This window comes from Mustelus asterias, chromosome 2 (genome assembly GCF_964213995.1).
Source record: "Mustelus asterias chromosome 2, sMusAst1.hap1.1, whole genome shotgun sequence".
Classification (NCBI taxonomy): domain Eukaryota; kingdom Metazoa; phylum Chordata; class Chondrichthyes; order Carcharhiniformes; family Triakidae; genus Mustelus; species Mustelus asterias.
The window spans coordinates 7,540,579-7,567,556 of NC_135802.1; the positions used below are offsets into that span (position 1 = coordinate 7,540,579).

Genomic DNA, 26,978 nt, shown 5'->3' on the forward strand with positions numbered 1-26,978 from the left:
CGCCTTATAATCTGTAAAAAGTGTGTGTGAAGTGCTGTGGCCTGGTCTCCAGCAACTTCTAGTGGTTGAATACAAAATAAATCCCTGACACTTTCTCTAAAATCAACATGTAACAATTTATTTATCTAACAGTGAACAAATTAAATAAACTATGAACAAACCAAATAAATCCATTCTATCTATTAACTATTCCCGAATAAAACAAGATTCTACTAATATGCTGTTCAAATGAATATAATTCCTACTCATTAACAAATATAAAATTTAGTCACTCTCTAAATTACAACCAGTTTTTGTGTCTTCCGGAATATTAGAACATAGAACAGTACAGCACAGAACAGGCCCTTCGGCCCACGATGTTGTGCCGAGCTTTATCTGAAACCAAGATATTCTGGGCCTTCTCTGATTCTTCTGTCTCAAACTTCTTTCTTCTTTGGTACCTTTGCTATCTAGATGGTGCTTTCTCTAATTCACAGATGAAGCTATGAGAGCCAGCGATTTTCTCTCTCTATCTCTCTCTCGAGAGAGAGAGAGAGAGAGAGAGAGAGAGAGAGAGAGAGTTAAGAGCTGTTCGCTCTGGCAGGTGGCAGTTGCTCTACTTCTTTGTCCCACTGCCCCCTTCTTTTATACCCATGATGACATATCAATATTTTCCACAATAGGATTGGTTCTGGTTTGTCAAAACCATCAGATTTAAATTTAATAGGTTTTTGGTATCTAAGTGCCTGATTCAAATTGATTGGCTAAATTCAAGAGCCTGTTGTCTTGGTAAGGCTGCTTGGCTTTTCGATACTCATGTTTCAGTTTGGGCTCCCTATGTACTTGCATTTTTTAAAAATCTCGAAGCACAAAAAAGACACCACCTTTTAAAGGGATCATGTAATGTTTTCCCCCGAGCATTTTACGATGTTACCGTTCTTGCAAAGACTGAATTCTAACTTCCTACCTCTCAATCTATAATTACATTACTCAACTTCGCAACACCTCCCCCTTAAGAAAAAAAATGAACCATCATCATGAAAAAATGGCTGTGTTTTTTCATTTAAAACCTTAACTTCATTATATTAATAGATCCAGTTCATCAATCTAGAATTCCACATTTTATACTATTTTATATATAACATTGAACACTACCATTTCTATCTTATATAAACATTTTCTTCTAAACTCGTGACAAAGCATCCGCGATAATATTTTCACGACCCGCAACATGTCCAATCTATGAATTAAATGCTTGTAACATAAGACTCCAATGAAATTATCTGGTGTTCTTGTCCTTGAATCTTTCCAGAAATGTCAAAGGATTGTGATTGGTAGACACACTTGTCTCTGATACATTGTTCACAACATAAACATTAAAATGTTGTAAGGCTATTACCAAACTCAATAACTTTTTTCAATGGTTGAATATTTTTTCTGGTGGATATTGAGTTTTTCTGAAAAATAACTGGCCTTTCAATTCCACAATCATCCTCCTGTAACAACACAGCTCCAACACCTACTTCGCTTGTGTCAATTATGACTTTGAAGGGTTTCAAAAAATTTGGCATGGCCAAAATGGGTGAGGTGGTTAAAACTGCTTTTTAAATTCTCAAATGCCTCCTGGCATTGTTCTGTCCTCCGAGATTTTGTGTTCTTTTTTAACAAGTCCGTCAATGTCACTACGCTACTAAAGTTTGGTACACATTTCCTGTAGAATCCACTCAATCCCAAAAATCGCAGCATTTTCTTCTTCGAGGATGGTTTTGGAAATTCCCCGATGGCCTTCACCTTCACAAATCTGTGTCATCCGTCCGTATCCAATGTTGTGCCCTAGGAATGTCACTTCTGCCTTCGCAAATTCTTTTTTTGCCAAGTTTATGACCAACTTTGCTTTCTGTAGTCTCTTGAAGAGCTCTTCCAAATGCTCCATGTGATCTTTCTACAAATAGCTAACGATCACTAAATCATCCATGTAGACAGCACAATTAGTGAATCCTGCAACAACTCTGTTCATAAGCCTTTGAAAAGTGGCTGGTGTGTTTTTCATCTCAAAGGGCATTACTTTAAATTGATTTAAGGGTTACAAACTTCTTTTGCTCTCTCTGACAAAGGTACTTGCCAGTAACCCCGAAGTAAGTCCAACTTTGTGATGCAAGTGGCTTGTCCTACTTTTTCCACACAATCCTCCAGTCTTGGAATTGGGTCTGAGTTAAGATTTCGTCACTGCATTGATCTTCCGATAATCTATGCAGAATCGTTGAGTACCATCAGGTTTGGGAGCCAACATGACTGGCAATCTCCACTTGCTTTGACTCAACTCTATGATGTCTTCTTGTAGCATCGCTTCCACTTCCTTCTGAATCTGCGCTGCTTTGAATGGATGAAGCCGATAGGGGTGTTTTATCAGAACGTCACCCTCACGTACTATGGCATCAGTCCTCCTCATTCTATTTCGACATAGATCCTCATAGCATTGTAACAAGTCTTTCAATTCAGTTCTCTGTTCCTGAAATAGATAGTTCACTGCCTTATTCCATTCTTTAAGGACTTCTTCATTATTCAATGTATTCTGAGGCACAAAATCCAAATCATCTGGATTTGATTCCTCACTCTGAGTGGCAGTAACTAATACCTGTTTCTCCGATTCCCTTTCCCTGTCATAGTACTGTTTGCCACTCACATTGTCTGTACCTTTAAGACTTGATTAGCTGTAAAGACTCACATTCTAATCATTATTCATGTAAATTGAGTTTGTGTCTTTGTGCCCTGTTTGTGATCAGAACTCCCACCCACCTGATAAAGGAACAGCCTGTTCCGAAAGCTAGTGGCTTTTGCTAGCAAATAAACCTGTTGGACTTTAACCTGGTGTTGTTAAACTTCTTACTGTGTATAGTACTGCTTTAGCATGGTCACATGACATACCCTAAACATTCTTTTCTTATCTGGCATCTTTACCAGATAATTCATCGGATTTAACTTCTCAATCTGATAGGGACCACTTAACCTTCCTTTGAAGGGATCTCCTACCACTGGTAATAACACCAATACTTTATCCTCAGAGACAAACGTTCAAATTTTAGATTTCTCATCTGCTTCTTGCTTCATTAGGTGCTGTGTCACCTTCAAATGTTGTCTCACTAATTCATCTATTCTGTTTAATCTTTCTCTCACCTCAAATACATAATCCAGCTGTGAGATCTCTGACTTCGATATACCAACTTTTTCTTAATTAATTTTAAAGGTCCTCTTACTTTGTGTCCAAATATCAATTCAAATGTAATAAGAACATAAGAAATAGGAGCAGGAGTAGGCCATCTAGCCCCTCGAGCCTGCCCCGCCATTCAATAAGATCATGGCTGATCTGAAGTGGATCAGTTCCACTTACCCGCCTGATCCCCATAACCCCTAATTCCCTTACCGATCAGGAATCCATCTATCCGTGATTTAAACATATTCAACGAGGTAGCCTCCACCACTTCAGTGGGCAGAGAATTCCAGAGATTCACCACCCTCTGAGAGAAGAAGTTCCTCCTCAACTCTGTCCTAAACTGACCCCCCTTTATTTTGAGGCTGTGCCCTCTAGTTCTAGCTTCCTTTCTAAGTGGAAAGAATCTCTCCACCTCTACCCTATCCAGCCCCTTCATTATCTTATCGGTCTCTATAAGATCCCCCCTCAGCCTTCTAAATTCCAACGAGTACAATGAGGAATAAACTGAGTTGATTCATTTGAAGCATCTGTAATAGCAACTAATATAAATGGGATACCTTTATCCCAATCATTTGGGTAATCCTGGCAATAAGCCCTCAACATGGTCTTTCGGCTCTGATGACACTTGCTCCCTGGGATTCAGGATGGTACAGACCCAATGTAAAGTGTCTGATGCCTAAACTATCTTTGACCTCCTTTCAATAATAATTTGGCAGTAAAATTGGAGCCTTGGTCTGACTGACTGAATCTCCCTGGGTAATCCATAACGGGTAAAGAAAGCGAGCAAGTCCTCCACAACCCATTCCGTAATGGAATTGCCTCCGGAAACCTGGTGGACACAACCATTATGTTTAGTTAATAGTGGTTCCCACTTTTGGTTTTAGGGAGGGGACCTACACAATCAATTATAACTCATGTAAAAGATTCTTCAAATGCAGAAATTGGCATCAAAGGAGCTGGTTATATCACTGCTTGTGGCTTTCCTACCATCTGACACATATGACAAGTATGGTAAAATTCAACCACATCTTTACGTAATCCAGGCCAATAAAAATGCTTCTGTATCTTGAGTCTTCCTCACTCCAAGATGACCTCCTACAGGTAATTTGTGTGCTACCCGCAATACTTCCTATCTGTATTCTACCGGCAGCACAATCTGGTGAACTTCCACCCCCATTTCTCATCTGCACTAACCTGCCAAGGTCTTCATTTCTGCCTTAAAATTTTATCCTTAAGGTAATAGCTTTCTCTAAGACATAGATGAAGCTATGAGAGCCAGCGATTCTCTCTCGAGAGTGTTGAGAGCTGTTTGCTCCAACAGGTGGCAATTGCTCTACTTTGACCCACTGCCCCCTTCTCTTATACCCGTTGTGGACGGAAAAAGAATGGCTACAACAATAATTTGACAACAATAATGGCAATAGTGGCTTTAAAATGGCATTTCTGGCTGACAGCTAAGCATGCTGGGAACTTTGGTCAACTTATAAATTAAAACCAGATGCAGGTCGTAAAGAGGCTCTGGTCTGGGAGCTGTGATCTGAAGCTTCCTGTGTTGGCCCAGAAAAGGGAAGCTGTTTACATTAACTGAGACAATGTGACTCTGATTTTTATGGCTATTATGTATGGGACATGTCAAATGAACTAAGCATCATGGCATCATTCGAAAGTAATTTCATTGGATGTTCGAGCCATGTGATCAGTTTCTGGTTAAATAGTTGGCTGGATGACAGGGAATCTTCCGGAAGCGAGGGGAGAATTGTGGATAAAAGACACTGCAGTCCTTTGTTTGACAGCGATAACTCAAAGAGATCAACCATCGCAAGAAGAAGACTTGCACCCTGAAGGATGCTTCAGAGAAGAAGATAGATTCTACATCAAGGATATTTCTTGGCCAAGGTTTTCCTAAACTTGTTCGTATCTATTTTCAGTTAAATTGTTAAAGCTGATGTTCAGTTAATGTTAAAGTGCATTTTAAGAGTTAAAGTTCAGTTGAAAGTTGATGTTCAGTTAGAGTTAAACTTCAGTAAAGAGCTAATGAGTTGCAACTGTTCATGTTTGAGTTGGTACGAGAAGTGTTAAAAAAAGAAATAATTGAATTACTGTCCTTGTTTGTCTCATTAAACTGGAATGCTTGGAAGGTGTTTAACTTAAAGCTGCATTACACCGTGATGACATATCAATATTTTCTACAATAGGATTGGTCCTGGTTTGGCAAAACCATCAGATTTAAATTTAATAGGTTTTTGGTATCTAAATGCCTGATTCAAACTGATTTGGCTAAATTCAAACGCCTGTTGTGTTGGTAAAAACTGCTTGGCCTTTCGATACTAATGTTTCAGTTTGGGCTCCCTGTGTACTTGCATTTTCTTAAAAATCCCTAAGCACAGAAAAAGCAGCACCTTTTAAAGGGACCAGGCAATGCTTTCCCCCCCAAGCATTTTACAATTTTCCCATTCTTACAAACACCAAATTCTAACGTCCTGCCTCCCAATCTACAATTACTCTACCCAATTTCACAACATATATTAATAACTTGGAAGAGGGAACTGAATATATTATCTCCAAATCTGCAGATGATATAAAGTTGGGTGGGAGGGTGAACTGTGAGGAGGATGCAGAGATGATTTATACAGGCTGAGTGTGTGGGCATATGGCTTGGCAGATGCAGTATAATGTGGATAAATGTGAGAATATACACTTGTGGAATTGTACGAACTAAGCAGTAGCATGCTGGGAAAATTGGTCAACTCTCTGATATAATGGGGCGGCACAGTAGCACAGTGGTTAGCACTGCTGCTTCACAGCTCCAGGGACCTGGGTTCGATTCCCGGCTTGGGTCACTGTCTGTGTGGAGTTTTCACGTTCTCCTCGTGTCTGCGTGGGTTTCCTCCGGGTGCTCCGGTTTCCTCCCACGGTCCAAAGATGTGCGGGTCAGGTTGATTGGCCATGCTAAAATTGCCCTTATGTGTAGGTTAGAGGGATCAGTGGGTAAATATGTAGGGATATGGGGGTAGGGCCTGGGTGGGATTGTGGTCGGTGCAGACTCGATGGGCCGAAGGGCCTCTTTCTGTACTGTAGGGTTTCTATGATGATGAATGTAAGAACGCTGACCAAGCTATTTCAAAATGCCAGATCCCTGTAAGAGTTAATAAGGCTGTATGAGTAAATAAAACAAGAGAAGATCAGGGAGGAAGGAGTCACCGACCTTCTTCTGTTCCACCAAAGGACAAGATAAGGGTATGAATAATGAGACAGAGTTCTGGGAGGTCAACAAGTTAAAACCTGATTAATGATATTGCTCACGATTCTATTATTAATCGAATGCCTGAATATGCTCTGGTCACAAACTGATGATTATGTATAAATATTGAACTGTTTCTCTGTGTAATTGCGGACTTGTGGAAGAATCAGCAGCTGTATCAACTGCTCTCTGACCCCAAGTTTCAGCCATATACTGCATGCAGTTATTAGTAAATAAATGCTTGTTATATTGACGAAACAAATTTTGTAGAGTCTATCTTTCACAGTCAAGAAGCAGGAAAAGTTTCAACTTCAACACACTTCGGTAGCAATAATAGGAAAGCAGATTATTATTTGAATATTTGGATCTACAAATATTTGGATAGACAGGGATTTATTATGGAGAGTCAACATGGCTTTGTGCGTGGTAGGTCATGTTTGACCAATCTATTAGAGTTTTTCGAGGAGGTTACCAGGAAAATGGATGAAGGGAAGGCGGTGGATGTTGTCTACCTGGATTTCAGCAAGGCCTTTGACAAGGTCCCTCATGGGAGGTTAGTTAGGAAGGTTCAGTCGCTAGGTATACATGGGGAGGTAGTAAATTGGATTAGACACTGGCTCAATGGAAGAAGCCAGAGAGTGGTTGTGGAGGATTGCTTCTCTGAGTGGAGGCCTGTGACTAGTGGTGTGCCGCAGGGATCGGTGTTGGGTCCATTGTTGTTTGTCATCTATATCAATGATCTGGATGATAATGTGGTCAATTGGATCAGCAAGTTTGCTGATGATACAAAGATTGGAGGTGTAGTGGACAGTGAGGAAGGTTTTCAAAGCTTGCAGAGGGATTTAGACCAACTAGAAAAATGGGCTGCAAAATGGCAAATGGAATTTAACGCAGACAAGTGTGAGATATTGCACTTTGGAAAGACAAACCAAAGTAGAACGTACAGGGGAAATGGTAGGACTCTGAAGAGTGCAGTTGAACAGAGGGATCTGGGAATACAGGTACAGAATTCCCTAAAAGTGACGTCACAGGTGGATAGGGTCGTAAAGAGTGCCTTTGGTACATTGGCCTTTATAAATCGGAGTATCGAGTATAAAAGTTGGAGTGTTATGGTAAGGTTATATAAGGCATTGATGAGGCCGAATTTGGAATATTGTGTACAGTTTTGGTCACCTAGTTACAGGAAGGATGTAAATAAGGTTGAAAGAGTGCAGAGAAGGTTCACAAGGATGTTGCCGGGACTTGAGAAGCTGAGTTACAGAGAGAGACTGAATAGGTTGGGACTTTATTCCCTGGAGCGTAGAAGATTATGGGGAGATTTGATAGAGGTGTATAAGATTTTGATGGGTATAGATAGAGTGAATGCAAGCAGGCTTTTTCCGCTGAGGCTAGGGGAGAAAAAAACCAGAGGGCATGGGATAAGGGTGAAAGGAGAAAAGTTTAAAGGGAATATTAGGGGGGGCTTCTTCACGCAGAGAGTGGTGGGAGTGTGGAATGAGCTGACGGATAAAGTGGTAAATGCGGGGTCACTTTTAACATTTAAGAAAAACTTGGACGCGTTCATGGATGAGAGGGGTGTGGAGGGATATGGTCCAAGTGCAGGTCAGTGGGACTAGGCAAAAAATGGTTCGGCACAGACGAGAAGGGCCAAAAGGCCTGTTTCTGAGCTGTAATTTTCTATGGTTCTATGAATGGGTGTAAGTTGAGAAAGGTGGATGCAAGCCTTCGGTGTCCTCGTGCATTAGTCGCTGAAAGTAAGCACGCAGGTACAGCAGGCAGTAAAGAAGGCAAATGGTATGTTAGTATTCATAGCAAGAGGATTTGAGTATAAGAATAGTGATGTTTTACTGCAATTATACAGGGTGTTGGTGAGGCAACACCTGGAGTATTGTGTGCAGTTTTGGTGTCCTTATCTGAGAAAGGATGGCTGACGAGGGAAGTCAGGGATAGCATAGAAGCAAAGGAAACAGCATACCACGAGGCGAGGAATAGTGGGAAGCCAGAGGATTGGGAAAGCCTTTAAAAGCAAGCAGAGGATAACAAAAAAAACAATAAGGGTGGAGAAGATGAGACAAAGTTTGCATATGACACAGATGAGTGGGAAAGTGAATTGCGTGGAGGATGCGGAAAGTCTGCAGAGAGATTTGGATAGGCTAAGTGAGTGGGCAAGGATCTGGCAGATGGAGTATAACGTTGACAAGTGTGAGGTTATCCACTTTGGAAGGAATAATAGTAAAATGGACTATTATTTAAATGGTGAAAAATTACAACATGCTACTGTGCAGAGGGACCTGGGGGTCCGTGTGCATGAATCGCAAATACTCAGTTTGCAGGTGCAGCAGGTGATCAAGAAGGCAAATGGAATGTTGGCCTTTATCGCGAAGGGGATGGAGTATAAAAGCAGGGAGGTCTTGCTGCAATTGTACAAGGTACTGGTGAGGCCGCAACTAGAGTACTGTGTGCAATTTTGGTCCCCTTATTTGCGGAAGGATGTATTGGCCTTGGAGGGAGTACAGAGAAGTTTCACCAGGTTGATACTGGAGATGAGGGGGTTAGCTTATGAGGAGAGATTGAGTAGATTGGGCCTGTACTCGTTGGAATTTAGAAGGCTGAGGGGAGATCTTATAGCGACATATAAGATAATGAAGGGGCTAGACAGGGTAGAGGCAGAGAGATTCTTTCCACTTAGAAAGGAAACAAGAACTAGAGGACACAGCCTCAAAATAAGGGGGAGTCAGTTTAGAACAGAGTTGAGGAGGAACTTCTTCTCTCAGAGGGTAGAGAATCTCTGGAATTCTCTGCCCATTGAAGCAGTGGAGGCTACCTCGTTAAATATGTTTAAGTCACAGGTAGATAGATTTCTGATCAATAAGGGAATTAAGGGTTATGGGGAGCGGGCGGGTAAGTGGAACTGAACCACTATCAGATCAGCCATGATCTTATTGAATGGTGGGGCAGGCTCAAGGGGCTAGATGGCCTACTCCTGCTCCTATTTCTTATGTTATCTTATGTTCTTATGAGGGCAAGCTAGCTAATAATATAAAAGAAGATTGCAAGAGTTTTCTTAGATATACACAAAGCAAGAAAGAGGCAAGAATGGACATTGGACTGCTTGAAAATGAGGCTGGAGAAGTAGTAATGGGGGACAAAGAAATGGCACAGGAACTGACTGGGTACTTGGGTCAGTCTTCACGGTGGAACACACCGGTAACATGCCAGAGCTTCAAGAGAGTCGGGGGGGGGCAGAGGTAAATGTAGTGGCCATCACTAAGGACAAGGTGCTAGGGAAGTTGAAAGATCTGAAGGTGGATAAATCACCCGACTGGATGGATTATACCCCAGGGTTCTGAAGGGGATAGCGCAGGAGATTGTAGAGGCATTGGCTGTGATCTTCAGGAATCACTGGAGTCAGGGAAGGTCCCAGAGGACTGGAAAAAGGCTAATGTAACATCCCTGTTTAAGGGAGAGAGGCAGAAGATGGGAAATTGTAGACCAGTTAGCCTGATTTCAGTCGTGGGTAAGATCTTGGAGTCCATTATTAAGGATGAAATTGCAGAGTGGTTGGAAATGCATGGTAAAATAGGGCTGAGTCAGCATAGCTTCCTCAAAGGGAGGTCATGTCTGACAAATCTGTTAGAATTATGTGAGGCGGTAACAAAGAAGTTAGACAAAGGAGAGCCAGTGGACATGATTTATTTGGATTTCCAGAAAGTCTTTGACAAGGTGCCTTACAGAAGACTGCTAAATAAGCTAAATGCCAATGATGTTAGAGGCAAGGTACTGGCATGGATAGAAGGTTGGCTGACAGACAGAGTGGGGATAAGGGGGTCCTTTTCAGATGGCAACCGGTGACTAGTGGTGTTCCACAGAGATCAGTGTTGTGACCACAACGTTTCACTATATACATTACACATATACATTCTGGAAGATGGCACTGAGGGCATGGTTGCTAAATTTATTGATGCGAAGATATATAGAGGGACTGGTAGTGTGGAGGAAGTGGGAAGGCTGCAGAATGACTTGAACAGGCTAGGAGAGTGGGCAGAGAAGTGGCAAATGGAATACAATGTAGGAAAGTATGAGGTTATGCACTTTGGTAGGAAGAATAGAGGTGTAGACTATTTTCCAAATGGGGAAAGGCTTCGGTAATCTGAAGCACAAAGGGGCTTGGGAGTCCTGCTTCAGGACTTTAGGTTAATATGCAGGTTCAGTTGGCAAGGCAAATTCAATGTTAGCATTCATTTCTAGAGGGCTAGAATACAAGAGCAGAGATGTACTGTTGAGTCTGTATAAGATTCTAATCAGACACTATTTGGAATATTGTGAGCAGTTTTGGGGCACATACCGAAGGAAGGATGTGTTGACCTTGAAGACAGTCCAGAGGAGGTTCACAAGAATGATCCCAGCAATGAAGGGTTTATCATATGGGGAGCTGTTGAGGAGTCAGTCTACACTCGATGAGTTTAGAAGGATGAGGGGGATCTAATTGAAACTTACAGAATACTGAGAGGCCTAGGTAGAGTGGACGTAGAAAGGATGTTTCCACTCGTGGGAGAGACGAGAACTCGAGGGCAGAACCGCAGAGTGAAAGGACACTCCTTTAAAACCGAGGTGAGGAGGAATTTCTTCAGCCAGAGGGTGGTGAATCTGTGGAACTCATTGCCACAGAGGGCTGTGGAATACAGATCATTGAGTGTCTTTAAGATATCTAGAGATAGATAAGTACTTGATCGATAAAACATATCAAGGGTTATGGGGAGAAGGCAGGAGAATGGGGATGAGAATCATATCAGCCATGACTGAATGGCAGAGCAGACTTGATGGACCGAATGGCCTAATTCAGCTCCTAGACAGGCGGGTACAATTTTGTCTTTTAAAAAGTATTTAGATAGTTACATGGGTACAATGGGTATAGGGGGATATGGGCCAAATGCGGGCAATTGGGATTAGCTTAAAGGTTTTTTTAAAAAAAGGGCAGCATGGACAAGTTGGACCGAAGGGTCTGTTTCCATGCTGTAAACCTCTGACTCTATATCTTATGGTCTTACGGTATTGGAGGTGTTGGCGGGCTTAAAAGTGGACAAATCTCCGGGTCTGGATGAATTATGTCCCAGGCTGTTATGGGTGGTGAGGGAGGAAATTGCAGGGCTCTAACACAAATTTTTAATTCCTCTCTGGTCATCGGGGAGGTCATGATGTGGAGATGCCGGCGTTGGACTGGGGTAAACACAGTAAGAAGTTTAACAACACCAGGTTAAAGTCCAACAGGTTTATTTGGTAGGTGTGGCTTTTGCTACCAAATAAACCTGTTGGACTTTAACCTGGTGTTGTTAAACTTCTTATCGGGGAGGTGCCAGAGGACTGCAGACTGCTAATGTGGTCCCACTATTTAAGAAAGGTTGTAGAGACAAGCCAGGGAACTACAGACCAGTGAGTCTCACATCTGTGGTTGGGAAACTACTGGAGAAGATTCTGAAGGAGAGTATCTATCTCCAGTTGGAGAGGCAAGGTTTGATCAGGGATTGTCAGCATGGTTTGTCCAAAGAAAGGTCATGCCTAACAAAGTTGATTGAATTTTTTGAGCACGTAACCAAGTGTGTAGATGAGGGTAGTGCAGTTGATGTAATTTACATGGATTTCAGCAAAGTCGTTGACAAAATCCCACATGGGAGATTTATTAAGAAGGCATGAGATACAGAGTAATCTGATAAGGTGGATTCGTCATTGGCTTTGCAGTAGGAGACAGAGGGTGGTAACCAGACTTGCATCCCTGGGCTTGAACCCTCTCCCCCACAGCCCTCAGTCCCTCTGACCCGGAGAGCTCCAACCTCCTGCAGACCCCAAGCACTCCCTCCACTCCCCCTGTCTACAATCGCCCCACACTCCTAAAAATCAATTCCAAGTGCCTAACAATCACTAATACTCCTCTTTTAAATTTACTTGCAGGCCCAGAGATCCTCCGACCTCCGAAGGAAGACCCCGACCTGGCAGTGACCAGCGGATGCCAACACACGGACCCGGCCATCGGCTCATCCGTGATCATGGCCCCAGGGATGTCATCCACGTACCGGTCCACGCCGGAGCGTGGTCTGGATATCCACCCACCGGCAAAGCCAAACCGCAGCCCGACAGCAACCCAGAACATCCAATCGCACAGACATATCTATCGACACAGGAACCGCAAGCAACTCAACAAATCCTCCATCCACGCACCAACCAGAGCGAAGAACCTCATTGGACACAACTATACCCTTAAAACCGCAAACTACTCTCTCAATCTCCCAGGCTCAAAGAAGCAGTTACTCCAGGAAGCGTGGAAAACATGCAAGCCTGTAGGTGAGGGTGAAACAACGCGGTCCCAAGGCCCCCCTCCCCAGCTTACTGCTTGCAAATGTTCAGTCGCTGGAGAACAAGCTAGATGAACTTAAAGCCAGACTCATTTTCCAAAGAGAACTGAGGTACTTCTGTATGCTCTGTTTCATGGAGTCTCCCACTTCACCAGACTGTGCCCTACAACCAGAGGATCTCTCAATCCATCGAATGGACTGTACAGTGGCCTCAGGCAAGGCTAGGGGAGGGGAGGTGGGGTCTGCTTCCTAATCAAAATCTCGTGGTGCCTAGACGCAGCAACATTGGCAAGTCTCTGCTCCCCAGACCTAGAATACTGACTCTAAAATGCCACCCCTACTACCTTCCGTGGGAGTTCACCTCCGTTATCCTGATGTCAGTTTACATCCCACCCCATGCGGATGTGAAGATTGCTGGATGAAATATACACCACTACAAATAGCCTTGAGATGAAACATCCCGAGGCCTTGTTCATCGTTGCCAGGGACTTCAATCAGGCCAAGCTCAAGAGCGTCCAACCAAGTTACCACCAACACATCTCCTGTTCCACCAGAAGCCCAAACATCCTAGACCACTGCTACACAAATATCAAATGTGCCTCCCGCTCTATCGCCCGCCCACACTTTGGCAAATCAGACCACAAGGCTGTGCTCCTGCTCCTGGCTTACAAGCAAAAACTGAAGCGGGAGAATCCATCAAAGAAAATTGTGCAATGTTGGTCAGAGGAATCGGATGATCTCCTACGGGACTGCTTGAAGTCAGTGGACTGATCAGTATTTAAAAACTCTGCGACCAGCCTCAACGAGTGTGCCACTACAGTAACTGACTACATTAGTAAGTGTGCAGAAGACTGTGTGCCAAAGAAGCAAATCTGCGTGTTTCCCAACCGGAAACCATGGATGAACATGGATATCCACTGCTTGCTGAAGTCCTGGTCTGAGGCGTTCAAGTCAGGCGACCCTTTCCTTTACAAGAAAGCCAGATACGATCTAAGGAGATCTATCAAAGATGCCAAAAGATAGTACCGGACCAAGCTAGAGTCCCAGGCTAGCCACATGGACTTCCACCAACTATGGTAAGGTCTGAAACACATAACAGGCTACAAGATGAAGGCATGTAAAATCGCCAACTCCAACCCACCCCTCCCTGATGAGCTCAATGCATTCAATGCCCGTTTTGAGCGAGAAGTCAGCGAGAGCATGGCCTCCACTCTGGAAGTCCTGGATGAACCTGTATCAGAGGTCACCATTGCAGATGTCAGAGCAGCTTTCGTGAAGGTTAACCCATGAAAGTGACTGGCCTGGATGGAGAACCCGAACGAGCACTCAGGTCCTGCGTGGATCAGCTGGTGGGGATATTCACAGACATCTTCAACCTCTCTTTACAGCAATCTGAAGTCCCCATCTGCTTCAAGAAGACGACCATCACCCCAGTGCCAAAGAAAAGCCAAGCAGCATGCCTGAATGACTATCGTCCAGTGGCTCTGACATCCATCATTATGAAGTGCTTCGAAAAGCTCGTCATGGCACGAATCAATTCCTGGATTGCCTGGATCCACTACAGTTTGCCTACCACCACAACAGGTCCACAGCAGATGCCATCTCCCTGACCCTGCACTCAACCCTGGAATACCTAGATAACAAAGACACCTATGTCAGACTCCTATTTATTGACCACAGCTCAGTCTTCAACACCATTCTTACGAAACACATCTCCAAACTCCATGGCCTGGGACTCGGCTCCTCCCTCTGCGACTGGATCCTGAACTTCCTAACAACAACCAGTAAGGATAGGCAACAACACCTCCTCCACGATCATCCTCAACACTGGTGCCCCACAAGGCTGTGTTCTCAGCCCCCTACTATACTCCTTATGCACCTATGATTGTGTGGCCAAATTCTCCTCCAACTCGATTTTCTTGCTCTAGTTCTGACGACACCACTGTAGTGGGCCAGATCTCAAGCAATGACGAGACAGAGTACAGGAATGAGATAGCGAATCTGGTGAACTGGTCCGACGACAATAATCTCTCTCTCAATGTCAACAAAATGAAGGAGATAGTCATCGACTTCAGGAAACGTAGTGGTGAACATGTCCCTGTCTACATCAACGGGGATGAAGTAGAAAGGGCCGAGAGCTTCACATTTTTAGGTGTCCAGATCACCTGCCCTGATCCCCCCCCCCCAACCCATGCTGACACTATAGTTAAGAAAGCCCACCAACGCCTCTACTTTCTCAGAAGACTAAGGAAATTTGGCAAGTCAGCTACGAATCTCTCCAACCTTTACAGATGCACCATAGAAAGCATTCTTTCTGGTTGTATCACAGCTTTATATGGCTCCTGCTCTGCCTAAGACTGCAAAAACCTGCAAAGGGTTGTGAATGTAGCCCAATCCATCACACAAACCAGTGTCCCATCCAATGACTGCATCTTTATAAAAAGATACAAAAGTCTGAGGTCACATACCAACCGACTCAAGAACAGCTTCTTCCCTGCTGTTGTCAGACTTTTGAATGGACCTACCTTGCATTAAGTTGGTCTTTCTCTAGACCCCAGCTATGACTGTAACACTACATTTTGCACTCTCTCATTTCCTTCTCTATGAACGGTATGCTTTATCTATATAGTGCGCATGAAACAATACGTTTCACTGTATACTAATGCATGTGACAATAATAAATCAAATCAAAATGACAGAAGGCTGCTTCAGTGACTGGAATCCAGTGACTGGTGGCTTACCATAGGGATCCGTGCTGGGCCCCCTATTGTTTGTCATTTATATAAATGACATAGATAACTATGTGGGGGGGGTAGGACCAGTCAGAAAAGTGATGGAAGGCATCATTGATATTGTTCTCAATTTCCTCAGCAATAAGTAGCTCACCGATGTTCTGCTTGAGTTTTTCAGGACCATGCTGCTGCAGGCAACATTGCAGCCTGCATCCAAACATGGATAAAAAAGTAAATTCCAAAGTTAAGGTCAGAATATCTGCTCTTAAATCAAGCTGCATTTGACCAAGTAGGGAACCAGGAGCCATAGCAAAATTAAAATCAGTGGGAATCAGGGAAGAAACTCTCCACAGGTTAGAGTCATATCTAGCATAAAGGAAGATGGTTATGGTGGTTCCAGGCCAAGTATCTCATCCTCAGGATATCACTACAGGAGCTCCTCGAGCTAGTGTCTATCATCAGCTGCTTCATTAATGTCCTCCCTCCCATGAGATCATAAATAGAGATGTTCATTGGTGATTGCACAGTGTTCAACACCATTTGCAATTCATCAGATACTGAAGCAGTTTATGTTCATACTCAGTCTTGGGCTGAGAAGTGGCATGTAACAATCACAGAACACAAGTGCCGTGCAATGACCTCTCCCTTCATAATTCAGGAGAATCTAACCACCTCTCCTTCATATTCAATGTCATCACCATCACTGCATACCCCACCATGAACAACCTGGGGTGGCACAGTGGTTAGCACTGCTGCCTCACAGCTCCAGGGACCCAGGTTTGAGTCCCGGCTTGGGTCACTGTCTGTGTGGAGTTTGCACGTTCTCCCCGTGTCTGTGTGGGTTTCCTCCGGGTGCTCTGGTTTCCTCCCACAGTCTGAAAGATGTGCTGGTTAGGTGGATTGACCCGAACAGGTGCTGGAGTGTGGCGACTTGGGAAATTTCGCAGTAACTTCATTGCAGCGTTAATGTAGGCCTTACTTACTAAATAAAATGTAACTTTTTATTGACCAGAAACTTATTTGGAATAATTATTTAAATAGCATGGCTACAAGAGCAGGTCAGAGCTCGGTCAGGAATTCTGCAATGACTAATTCAAAGCCTGTCCATCATCGACAAGACATAAGTCAGGAGTGTAATGGAATACCTATGGCATCAGCATATAGTGGCAGCAGTTTGTACCCTTACAAGATACACTGCAACATATCATCAAGCTTTCTTTAATTGAACTTTGCATACTTGTTACCTCTACCATCTACAAGCACAAGGGCAGCAGATACGAGGGAACACCACCACTTGCAAGCTACTGTGCAAGCCACATATCATCTTAAGAAGTCTCACAACACCAGGTTAAAATCCTTCCTCAGGTGAGCAGCTCTCCGAAAGCTTGTGATTCCAAATAAACCTGTTGGACTTTAACCTGGTGTTGTGAGACTTCCTACTGTGCCCACCCCAGTCCAACGCCGGCATCTCCACATCATGACACATCATCTTAACATGGAACTACATGATCACTCCTCCACAGTCACTGTGTCAAATATGGAACGTATTTTCTAACAGCACTGTAAATTGACCAACACTCCATGGGTGAAAGCTATTCCAAGATAAGGCTCAGCTCTGCTTTTGAAAGATAATTCAGGGACAGCAGCAAATGCTGGTGTTGCCAGCAGCACTCAATCCCTGAACAAAAAAAATCCTAAGAACTGCCTTAATTCAAGTATATGGGGTACAGGAGAGAGCAAAATAATTTCCTTCTGAGCTGGAAATTTATAAGATTACAAAAAAAGGTATCCTGAACCCTTCAAAAAAATATATAGAGCTCCACTTAAACAGACTGACCTCAGTGATATTGGCATTGATATCAGCTATTCTGAATCCATACAATCGGATCTTATCAGTGAAGATGTAAGTCAAAATTCGACTATCTAACTGAAAGGCAATTTCTCCAAGAACACGATCCATTGTCTCCAATTCTGTAAGAAATAATCGAATTCAGTGGAATCTTATCAAAGTGTAGTAAATCATTCAGTTCAGCTAAATGTTCACTTTCTTCAAAGTGAACCAGTGGAACCATTAACCGAAAGACAGTTAAGATTGACAGTTTCATAATCCAAGACTTATTTCAGGGCCCAAACAAACCATGTTCATATTTTACCATTCTTCACTCTACTTTAAACCAAAAATTAACAATGGGGAGGGGGATCCCCAAAAAGAAACTAAGTGCTCAACGGACGGGGAAACTAGAGATTTTCCCACCCATTTTTTTCGGCATACTTAGTCCGTTGAATTTCCAGCACTCTGCTTCACAGAGTCTGCTGGGGAATTTACGCCGGTAAGGGTGGAGGAGGGGGATAATCCTGCCCGAGAGGCCAGCAGTAGCGTGCTGAGCGGGCCACTGCGCATGCTACTATCTGTCAGTAGGGAGATTGGCACATAGACACTGGCTGTTCATCGTTGGCCTCTCAATGTCCTTCCTTACCACTGATCAGCCCGCTAATTATATTGAAATTCAGATTTAAATATTGTCATCAACCTCACGCTGATTTCTGGCGCGAGGCTGATTACGCCATAAAAAATGGCCTGGGAAAGTCGAGACCAGCTGGATGCCAGTGGCGAATCCCGCTACAGCCCCCCTGCTCAAGCAGCACAGCGGGCTGGGAAAATCATGCCCAATTAGTAACTTAATGCTTTAACTCAATCATTATTTGCCAGTATACTAAGCATACTAAGGGGAGGATGAGGCAACCATGGCTGACAAGGGCAGCAGGATGGCACAGTGATTAGAACTGCTGCCTCACACAGTGCGAGGCATCCAGGTTCAATTCCAGCCTCGGGTCACTCTCTAAACTTTGTGTGGAGTTTGCACATTCTCCTCGAGTCTGCGTGGGTTTCCTCTGGATGCTCTGATTTCCTCCCACAATCCAAAGATGTGCGGGTTAGGTTGATTGGCCATGCTAAATTGACTCTAGTGTCAGGGGGATTAGCAGGGTAAATGTGTGGGGTTACGGGAATAGGGCCTGAGTGGGATTGTGGTGAATGCAGACTCGAATGGTCTCCTTCTGTACTGTAGGGATTCTATGATTCAAGGACAGCATAAAAGTTTAAAAAAAGCATACAAGGTAGTGAAACTTAGTGGGAAGCCAGGGGATTGGAAAACTTTTAAAGACCAACAGAGGACAACTGGAAAAGAAATAAGGAGGGAGAAGCTGAAATATGAGGGTAAGCAAGCTAGGAGTATAAATGAAGAGTGCAAAAGATTTTTTTAGATATATCAAGGGTAAAAGAGAGGCAAGAGTTTACATCGGACCACTGGAAAATGAGGAACAAAGAAATTGTGGACGAACTGAATAGGTACTTTGCGTTAGTCTTCACAGTGGAAGAAACCAGTAACAAAGAACAAAGAAAGGTACAGCACAAAATCAGGCCCTTCAGCCCTCCAAGCCTGGAGGGCCCTCCAAGCCTATGCCAACCTTGATGCCCTCACTAAACAAAACCCTTCTGCCCTTACTCGGTCTGTATCCCTCTATTTCCTCCCTATTCATGCAGCCATCCAGATGCCTCTTAAATGTTGCTAATATGCCTGCTTCCACCACCTCCTTTGGCAGCACGTTCCAGGCACCCACCGCTCTCTGCATGAAAAACTTACCCCGCACATACAGTCATAGGGTCATAGAGGTTTACAGCATGGAAACAGGCCCTTCGGCCCTACATGTCCATGCCACCCTTTCTTTTTTAAAACCCCTAAGCTAGTCCCAATTGACCGCATTTGGCCCATATCCCTCTATACCCATCGTACCCATGTAACTATCTAGATGCTTTTTAAAAGACAAAATTGTACCCGCCTCGACTACTACCTCTGGCAGCTTGCTCCAGACACTCATCACCCTGTGTATGAAAAAATTGCCCCTCTGGACACTTTTGTAGCTCTCCCCTCTCACCTTAAACCTATGCCCTCTAGTTTTAGACTCCCCTACCTTTGGGAAAAAATATTGACTATCTAGCTGATCTGTGCCCCTCATTATTTTATAGACCTCTATAAGGTCACCCCTCAGCCTCCTACGCTCCAGAGAAAAAAGTCCCAGTCTATTCAGCCTCTCCTTATAACTCAATCCATCAAGTCCCGGTAGCATCCTAGTAAATCTTTTCTGCACTCTTTCTAGTTTAATAATATCCTTCCTATAATAGGGTGACCAGACTTGCACACAGTATTCCAAGTGTGGCCTTACCAATGTCTTGTACAACTTCAACAAGACATTCCAACTCCTGTATTCAATGTTCTGACCGATGAAACAAAGCATGCCAAATGCCTTCTTCACCACTCTGTCCACCTGTGACTCCACTTTCAAGGAGCTATGAACATGTACCCCTAGATCTCTTTGTTCTGTAACTCTCCCCAGCGCCCTACCATTAACTGAGTAAGTCCTGCCCTGATACAATCTACCAAAATGCATCACCTCTCCCTTAAATTTTCCCCTCTCATCTTGAACCTGTGCCCCCTTGTAATTGACTCTTCCACTCTTGGAAAAAGCCTCTGACTATCCACCTTGTCCATGCATCTCATAATTTTGTAGACATCCATCAGGTCTCCCCTCAGCCTCGTCTTTCCAGTGAAAACAATCCTAGTTTATTCAACCTCTCCTCATAGCCAACACCCTTGAGACCAGGCAACATCCTGGTGAACCTTCTTTGTACTCTCTCCAAAGCTTCCACATCCTTCTGTTAGTGTGGTGACCAGAACTGCATGGAATACTCCAAATGTGGCCTAACCAAGGTTTTATATAGCTGCAACATGATTTCCCAACTCCTGTACCCAATGCCCTACCACATGCCTTCTTAATTACCTTGGTAACTTGTGTTGCCATTTTTAGGGAACTGCGAACCTGCATGCCCAGATCCCTCTGTATGTTAATGTTCCTAATGGTTCTGCAATTTACAGTACAATTCATACCTAAATTTGATCCTCCAAAATGCATTACATTTGTCTGGATTAAACTCCATCTGCCATTTCTGTGCCCAAATCTCCAATCGATTTATATCCTGTTGAATCCTCTGACAATCCTCGGCACAATCAGCAACTCCACCAATCTTCGTGTCATCCACAAACTTACCAATCAGATCACCCACATTTTCCTCCAGATCATTTATATATACTATAAGCAACAGAGGTCCCAGCACAGGTCCCTGAGGAACACCACTAGCTACAGATCCCCATTCTGAAAAACACCCTTCCACCGCTACTCTCTGTCTTCTATAACCAAGTCAGTTCTGTGTCCATCTCGCCAGCTTACCCCGAATCCCTTGTGATTTTAGTTTTGTAACAATCTGCCATGTCAAACGCCTTACTAAAGTTCACATAAACTACATCCACAGCCCTTCCCTCATCAATTTTCTTTGTCACCTCTTCAAAAAACTCAATCAAGTTGGTGAGACATGACCTTCCCTGTACAAAACCATGCTGCCTGTCACTAACTAGTCCATTTTCCTCTAAATGTGCATATACCCTGTCCTTCAGTGACTTTTCCAAAAGCTTCCCCACCACTGATGTCAGGCTCAGTGGCCTATAATTTGCTGGATTATCCCTGCTTCCTTTCTTAAACAAAGGAACAACATTGGCTATTCTCCAGTCCTCTGGAACCTCGCCTGTGGTCAAAGAGGATTTCATAGAAACCCTACAGTACAGAAGGAGGCCATTCGGCCCATCGAGTCTGCACCAACCACAATCCCACCCAGGCCCTACCCCCATATCCCTACATAGTTTACCCACTTATCCCTCTAATCCCTTATATGGTCCCCTTATATGAGGAAGGATATATTGGCATTGGAGGGAGTGCAGAGAAGGTTCACCAGGTTGATACCGGAGATGAGGGGTTTGGATTATGAGGAGAGGCTGAGGAGATTGGGTTTGTACTCGTTGGAGTTTAGAAGGATGAGGGGGGATCTTATGGAGACTTATAAGATAATGCGGGGGCTGGATAGGGTGGAGGCGGAGAGATTCTTTCCACTTAGTAAGGAAGTTAAAACTAGAGGACACAGCCTCAAAATAAAGGGGGGTCGGTTTAAGACAGAGTTGAGGAGGAACTTCTTCTCCCAGAGGGTGGTGAATCTCTGGAATTCTCTGCCCACTGAGGTGGTGGAGGCTACCTCGCTGAATATGTTTAAAGCGCGGATGGATGGATTCCTGATCGGTAAGGGAATTAAGGGTTATGGGGATCAGGCGGGTAAGTGGTACTGATCCACGTCAGATCAGCCATGATCTTATTGAATGGCAGGGCAGGCTCGAGGGGCTAGATGGCCTACTCCTGCTCCTATTTCTTATGTTCTTATGTTCTTAATCTATGCATCCCAGGACACTAAGGGGCAATTTTTTTTAGCATGGCCAATCAACCTAACCCGCACAGCTTTGGACTGTGGGAGGAAACCGAAGCACCTGGAGGAAACCCACGCAGACACGAGGAGAATGTGCAAACTCCGCACAGACAGTAACCCAAGCCAGGAATCGAACCCAGGTCTCTGAAGCTGTGAAGCAGCAGTGCTAACCACTGTGCTACCGTGCCGCACAGGATGTGAAGTTATTTGTTAATGTCCCAATTATTTCACCCCTTGCCTCCCACAGTAACCTGGGATAGATCCCATCTGGCCCCAGGGACTTGTCTACCTTAATGCGATTTAGGATATTCAACACTTCCTCCTTTGATATATTGACGTTCTCAAGAACGTTCACACACCTATCCCTAACCTCAACATCCATCATATTCTTCTACTTGGTGAATACCGATACAAAGTATTCATTAAGGATTTCATCCACTTTCTGTGATTCCACGCATAACTTCCCTCCATTATCCTTGAGCCTACTCTTTCTCTTGCTACCCTCTTGCTCCTAAAATATGCATGAAAAGCATTAGGATTCTCCTGTTTGTTAAAGACATTTCATGGCCCCTTTTAGCCCTCTTAATTCCACGTTTAAATTCCTTCCTACTTTCACTGTACTTATCAAGGGCTTTGTCAGTTTTTAGATGTCTAGACCTATCTTATGCTTCCTTTTTCCTTTTGACTAAGTTTACAATTTCCCTTGTCATTCATGGTTCCTGAATCCTGCCATTTCTATCCTTCATTTTTGCAGGGACATGCGTGTCCTGCACTTCAATCAACTGGCCTTTAAAAGCTTCCCACATGTCAGACGTGACTTGCCCCTCAAATAGCCGCTCCCAATCCACATTCCCCAGTTTCTGTCTAATCTGGATGTAATTCGTGTCTTCTCTCAGAGGGTAGTGAATCTCTGGAATTCTCTGCCCATTGAAGTGGTGGAGGCTTCCTCGTTGAATATGTTTAAATCAGGGTAGATAGTTTTCTGATCGATAAGGGAATTAGGGGATATGGGGAGCAGGCGGGTAAGTGGAACTGATTCACTTCAGATCAGCCATGATCTTGTTGAATGACGGGGCAGGCTCGAGGGGCTAGATGGCCTACTCCTGCTCCTATTTCTTATGTTCTTATGTTCTTAATTGGCCCTTGCCCAATTAAGCACCCTCACCTGAGGGCCACTCTTGTCCTTATCCATCACTACCTAAAATCTTATGGAATTATGAAATCTTATGGTCACTAAGCCCAAAATGCTCCCCCACTAAAACATCGATCACCTGGCCTAACTCATTCCCCAATACCAAGTCTATTATGGCCCCGTCCCTGGTTGGATTGTCATATACTGTATCAAAAAGCCCTCCTGGACACAGCTAACAAATTGCTCTCCATTCCAGCCCCCGGCTCTAAGGGATTCTCAGTCAATACATGGGAAGTTAAAGTCACCCATCATAATTAACCTACATTTTTACACCTTTCCGTATCTGACTGCACAAATGCCCCTCTGTCTCCTGCAGGCTGCTGGAAGGTCTATGGTACACTCCCAATGTTGTGATTTCACCCTTCTTATTCTTGAGCACCATCCATAATGCCTCACTACAAGATCCCTCCAATGTATCCTCCCTCAACATAGCTGTGATCTGCTCCCTAATTAGCAATGCAATTCCTCCACCACTTTTGCTTCCCCTTCTGTCCCGTCCAAAACAAAGATATCCTGGAATGTTAAACTGCCAGTCCTGTCCCTCTGTTAATTATGTCTCCGTAATTGCGATTACATCATAGTTCCATGCAGTAATCCAGGCTCTCAGTTCATCTGTCTTACCTATTATACCTCTTGCATTGAAGTAAATGCACTCCAGACCTACAGTCCCACGGGACCCTGCGGCTTCCCTCTGCCTGCTCTTACTCTGCGCTATGCTTATCTCAGTCTCACTTTTTCCCGTCTTTACAGTTGCTGGCCTGCTGTTCAGGCTCGAACCCCTCTGCCACACTAGCTTAAACCCTTCCAAACAGCACTAGCAAATCTCCCGCCCAGGGTATTGGTGCCCCTTCAGTTCAGGTGCAACCCATCCTTCCTGTACAGGTCTCATCTTCCCCAGAAGACGCCCCAATGATCCATATATCTAAAGCCCTCCATCCTATAGCAGCTCTTTAGCCATGTGTTCAACTGTACTATCTCCCTATTCCAAGCCTCACTAGTACATGGCATGGGGAGTAATCCTGAGATTACTACCTTGGAGGTCCTGCTTTTTTAGCTCCCGACCTAACTCCCTAAATTGTCTTTGCAGGACCTCTTCCCTCATCCTGCCCATGTCATCAGCACCAATGTGGACAATGATCTCTGCCTGTTTACCCTCCCATTTCAGGATGTCCCGTAGCCACTTAGAGACATCCAGGACCAGTAACAGGGTACCAGTAACAAAGCAAAAATTCAAGACTGTCAGGGAGCAGAGGTAAGTATGGTTGCCATTACAAAGGAGAAGGTGCTAGAGAAGCTGAAAGGTCTGGAGGTGGATAAATCACCTGGACAAGGTGGACTACACCTCAGAGTTCTGAAGGAGATAGCTGAAGAGATAGTGGAGGCATTCGTGATGATCTTCGAGAATCACTGGGGTCAGTGAGGGTCCCAGAGGACTGGAAAGTTGCTAATGTAACACCCCTGTCTCAGAAGTGAGGGAGGCAAAAGACGGGAAATTAGAGGCTGGTTAATCTGACCTCGGTCGTTGGTAAAATTTTAGAGTCCATTTTTAAAGATGAAATTTCAAAATACTTGGAAATGCATGGTAAAATAAGGTGAAGTCAGCATGGTTTCATCAAAGGGAGGTCATGTCTGACAAATCTGTTAGAATTCTCTGAGGAGGTAACGAGCAGGTTTGAGAAAGGAGAGCCAGTGGATGTTATCTACTCGGATTTCCAGAAGGGCTGCTAAGTTAAGAGCCCACGGTGTTAGAGACAAGGTACTAGCATGGATAGAAGATTGGTGGACTGGTAGAAGGCAGAGAGTGGGGGATAAAGGGGTCCTTTTCAAGATGGCAGCTGGTGACTAGTGGAGTTCCACAGGAGTCAGTGTTGGGACCACAACTTTTCACTCTATACATAAATGATCTACATGAAGGAACTGAGAGCATAGTGGCTAAGTTTGCAGATGATACAGAGAAGGACCAAGGGACAGATAGTATTGAAGAGGTGGGGAGGCCGCACGTAGACGGACTTGGACAGGTTAGGAGAGGGGGCAAAGAAGTGGCAGATGAAATACAACATGGGAAAGTGTGAGGTTATGCACTTTGGTAGGAAGAATTGAGGTGTAGACTTTTTTCTAAATGGGGAGAGAATTCAGAAATCAGAATCAACAAGGGACTTGGGAGTCTTAGTTCAGGCTTCTCTTACGGTTAACTTACAGGCTGACTTGGTAGCTAGGAAAGCAAATGTACTGTTAGCATTCATTTTGAGAGGCCGAGATTGGTGGCGGCATGGTGGCATAGTGGTTGGCACTGCTGCCTCACAGCGCCAACAGGTTCGATTCCTGGCTTAGGCCACTGTCGTAAAACGTAAACAAAGCATACCATTCTTAGAGAAGGAAACAAGAGAGTGCAGAATGTAGTGTTACAGTCATTGTTAGGGTGTAGAGAAAGATCAACTGAATGCAAGGTAGGTCTATTAAAAAGTCTGATGGCAGCAGGGAAGAGGCTGTTCTTGAGTCGGTTGGTATGTGACCTCAAACTTTTGTATCTTTTTCCCGACGGAAGAAGGTGGAAGAGAGAATGTCCAGGGTGCGTGGGGTCCTTAATTATGCTGGCTGCTTTGCTGAGGCAGCGGGGAGTGTATACAGAGTCAATGGATGGGAGGCTGGATGCGCGATGGTTTGGGCTACATTCATGACCTTTTGTAGTTTCTTGCCGTCCTGGGCAGAGTAAGAGCCATACCAAGCTGTGATACAACCAGATAGAATGCTTTCTATGGTGCACCTGTAAACGTTGATAAGAGGCGTAGCTGACATGTCTAATTTCCTTAGTCTTCTGAGAAAGTAGAGGCATTGGTGGGCTTTCTTCACTATAGTGTCGGCATGGGGAGACCAGGACAGGTTGTTGGTGATCTGAACACCTAAAAACTTGAAGATCTCGACCCTTTCTACTTCGTCCCCGTTGATGCAAACAGGGGCATTTTCTTCTCTACGCTTTCTGAAGTCGATAACAATATCCTTCGTCTTGTTGACATTCAGGGAGAGATTATTGTCGCTGCATCAGTTCACCAGATTCTCTATCCTTTCTGAACTTCATTGTCTTTCCCTCTCTTCGGGCCATCTGCCCTTCTTGGTTACCCCTTCAAAAAACTCAATCAAATTTGTGAGACATGGTTTTCCACTCACAAAGCCATTGCTGACTATCCCTAATCAGTCCTTGCATCTCTAAATGCCTGTAGATCCGGTCTCTCAAAATACCTTTCAACAACTTCCCACCGCAGACGTGAGGCTCATTGACCTGTAGTTCCCAGGCTTTTCCCTGCAGCCCTTTTTAAACAAAGGCACAACATTTGCCACTCTCCAATCTTCAGGCACCTCACCCGTGACTATCGATGATTCAAATATCTCGGCCAGGGGACCCGCAATTTCTTCCCTAGCCTCCCACAATGTCCTGGGATACACTTCATCAGGTCCCGGGGATTTATCTACCTTGATGCGCTTTAAGACTTCCAGCACCTCCTTCTCTGTAATATGTACACTCCTCAAGACATCACTATTTATTTCCCCAAGTTCCCTAACATCCATGCTTTTCTCAATAGTAAATACTGATGAGAAATATTCATTTAGGATCTCACCCATCTCTTGTGGATCCCCACATAGATGACCTTGTTGATCCTTAAGAGGCCCTACTCTCTCCCTAGTTACTCTTTTGCCCTTTATGTATTTGTAGAAGCTCTTTGGATTCTCCTTTGCCTTATCTGCCAAAACAATCTCGTGTCCCCTTTTTGCCCTCCTGATTGCTCTCTTAACTCTACTCCTACACCCCCTATACTCTTCAAGAGATTCACTTGATCCCAGCTGCCTATGCATGTCATGTGCCTCTTTCTTCTTCTTGACCAGGGCCTCAATATCCTGAGTCATCCAGGGTTCCCT

The 26,978-nt window shown here is 44.2% G+C and overlaps 1 protein-coding gene across 2 annotated transcripts in view; it reads right to left on the bottom strand.

The window, feature by feature from the left end:
• Positions 1–26,978, bottom strand: part of LOC144504882 (uncharacterized) — a 168,095-nt gene that overhangs the window by 21,743 nt on the left and 119,374 nt on the right. For both annotated transcript variants that reach the window (XM_078230634.1, XM_078230641.1), the window contains exon 7: positions 17,348–17,481. In XM_078230634.1, the coding sequence (XP_078086760.1) occupies positions 17,348–17,481 (134 nt within the window). The remainder of the gene's footprint in view (positions 1–17,347; positions 17,482–26,978) is intronic.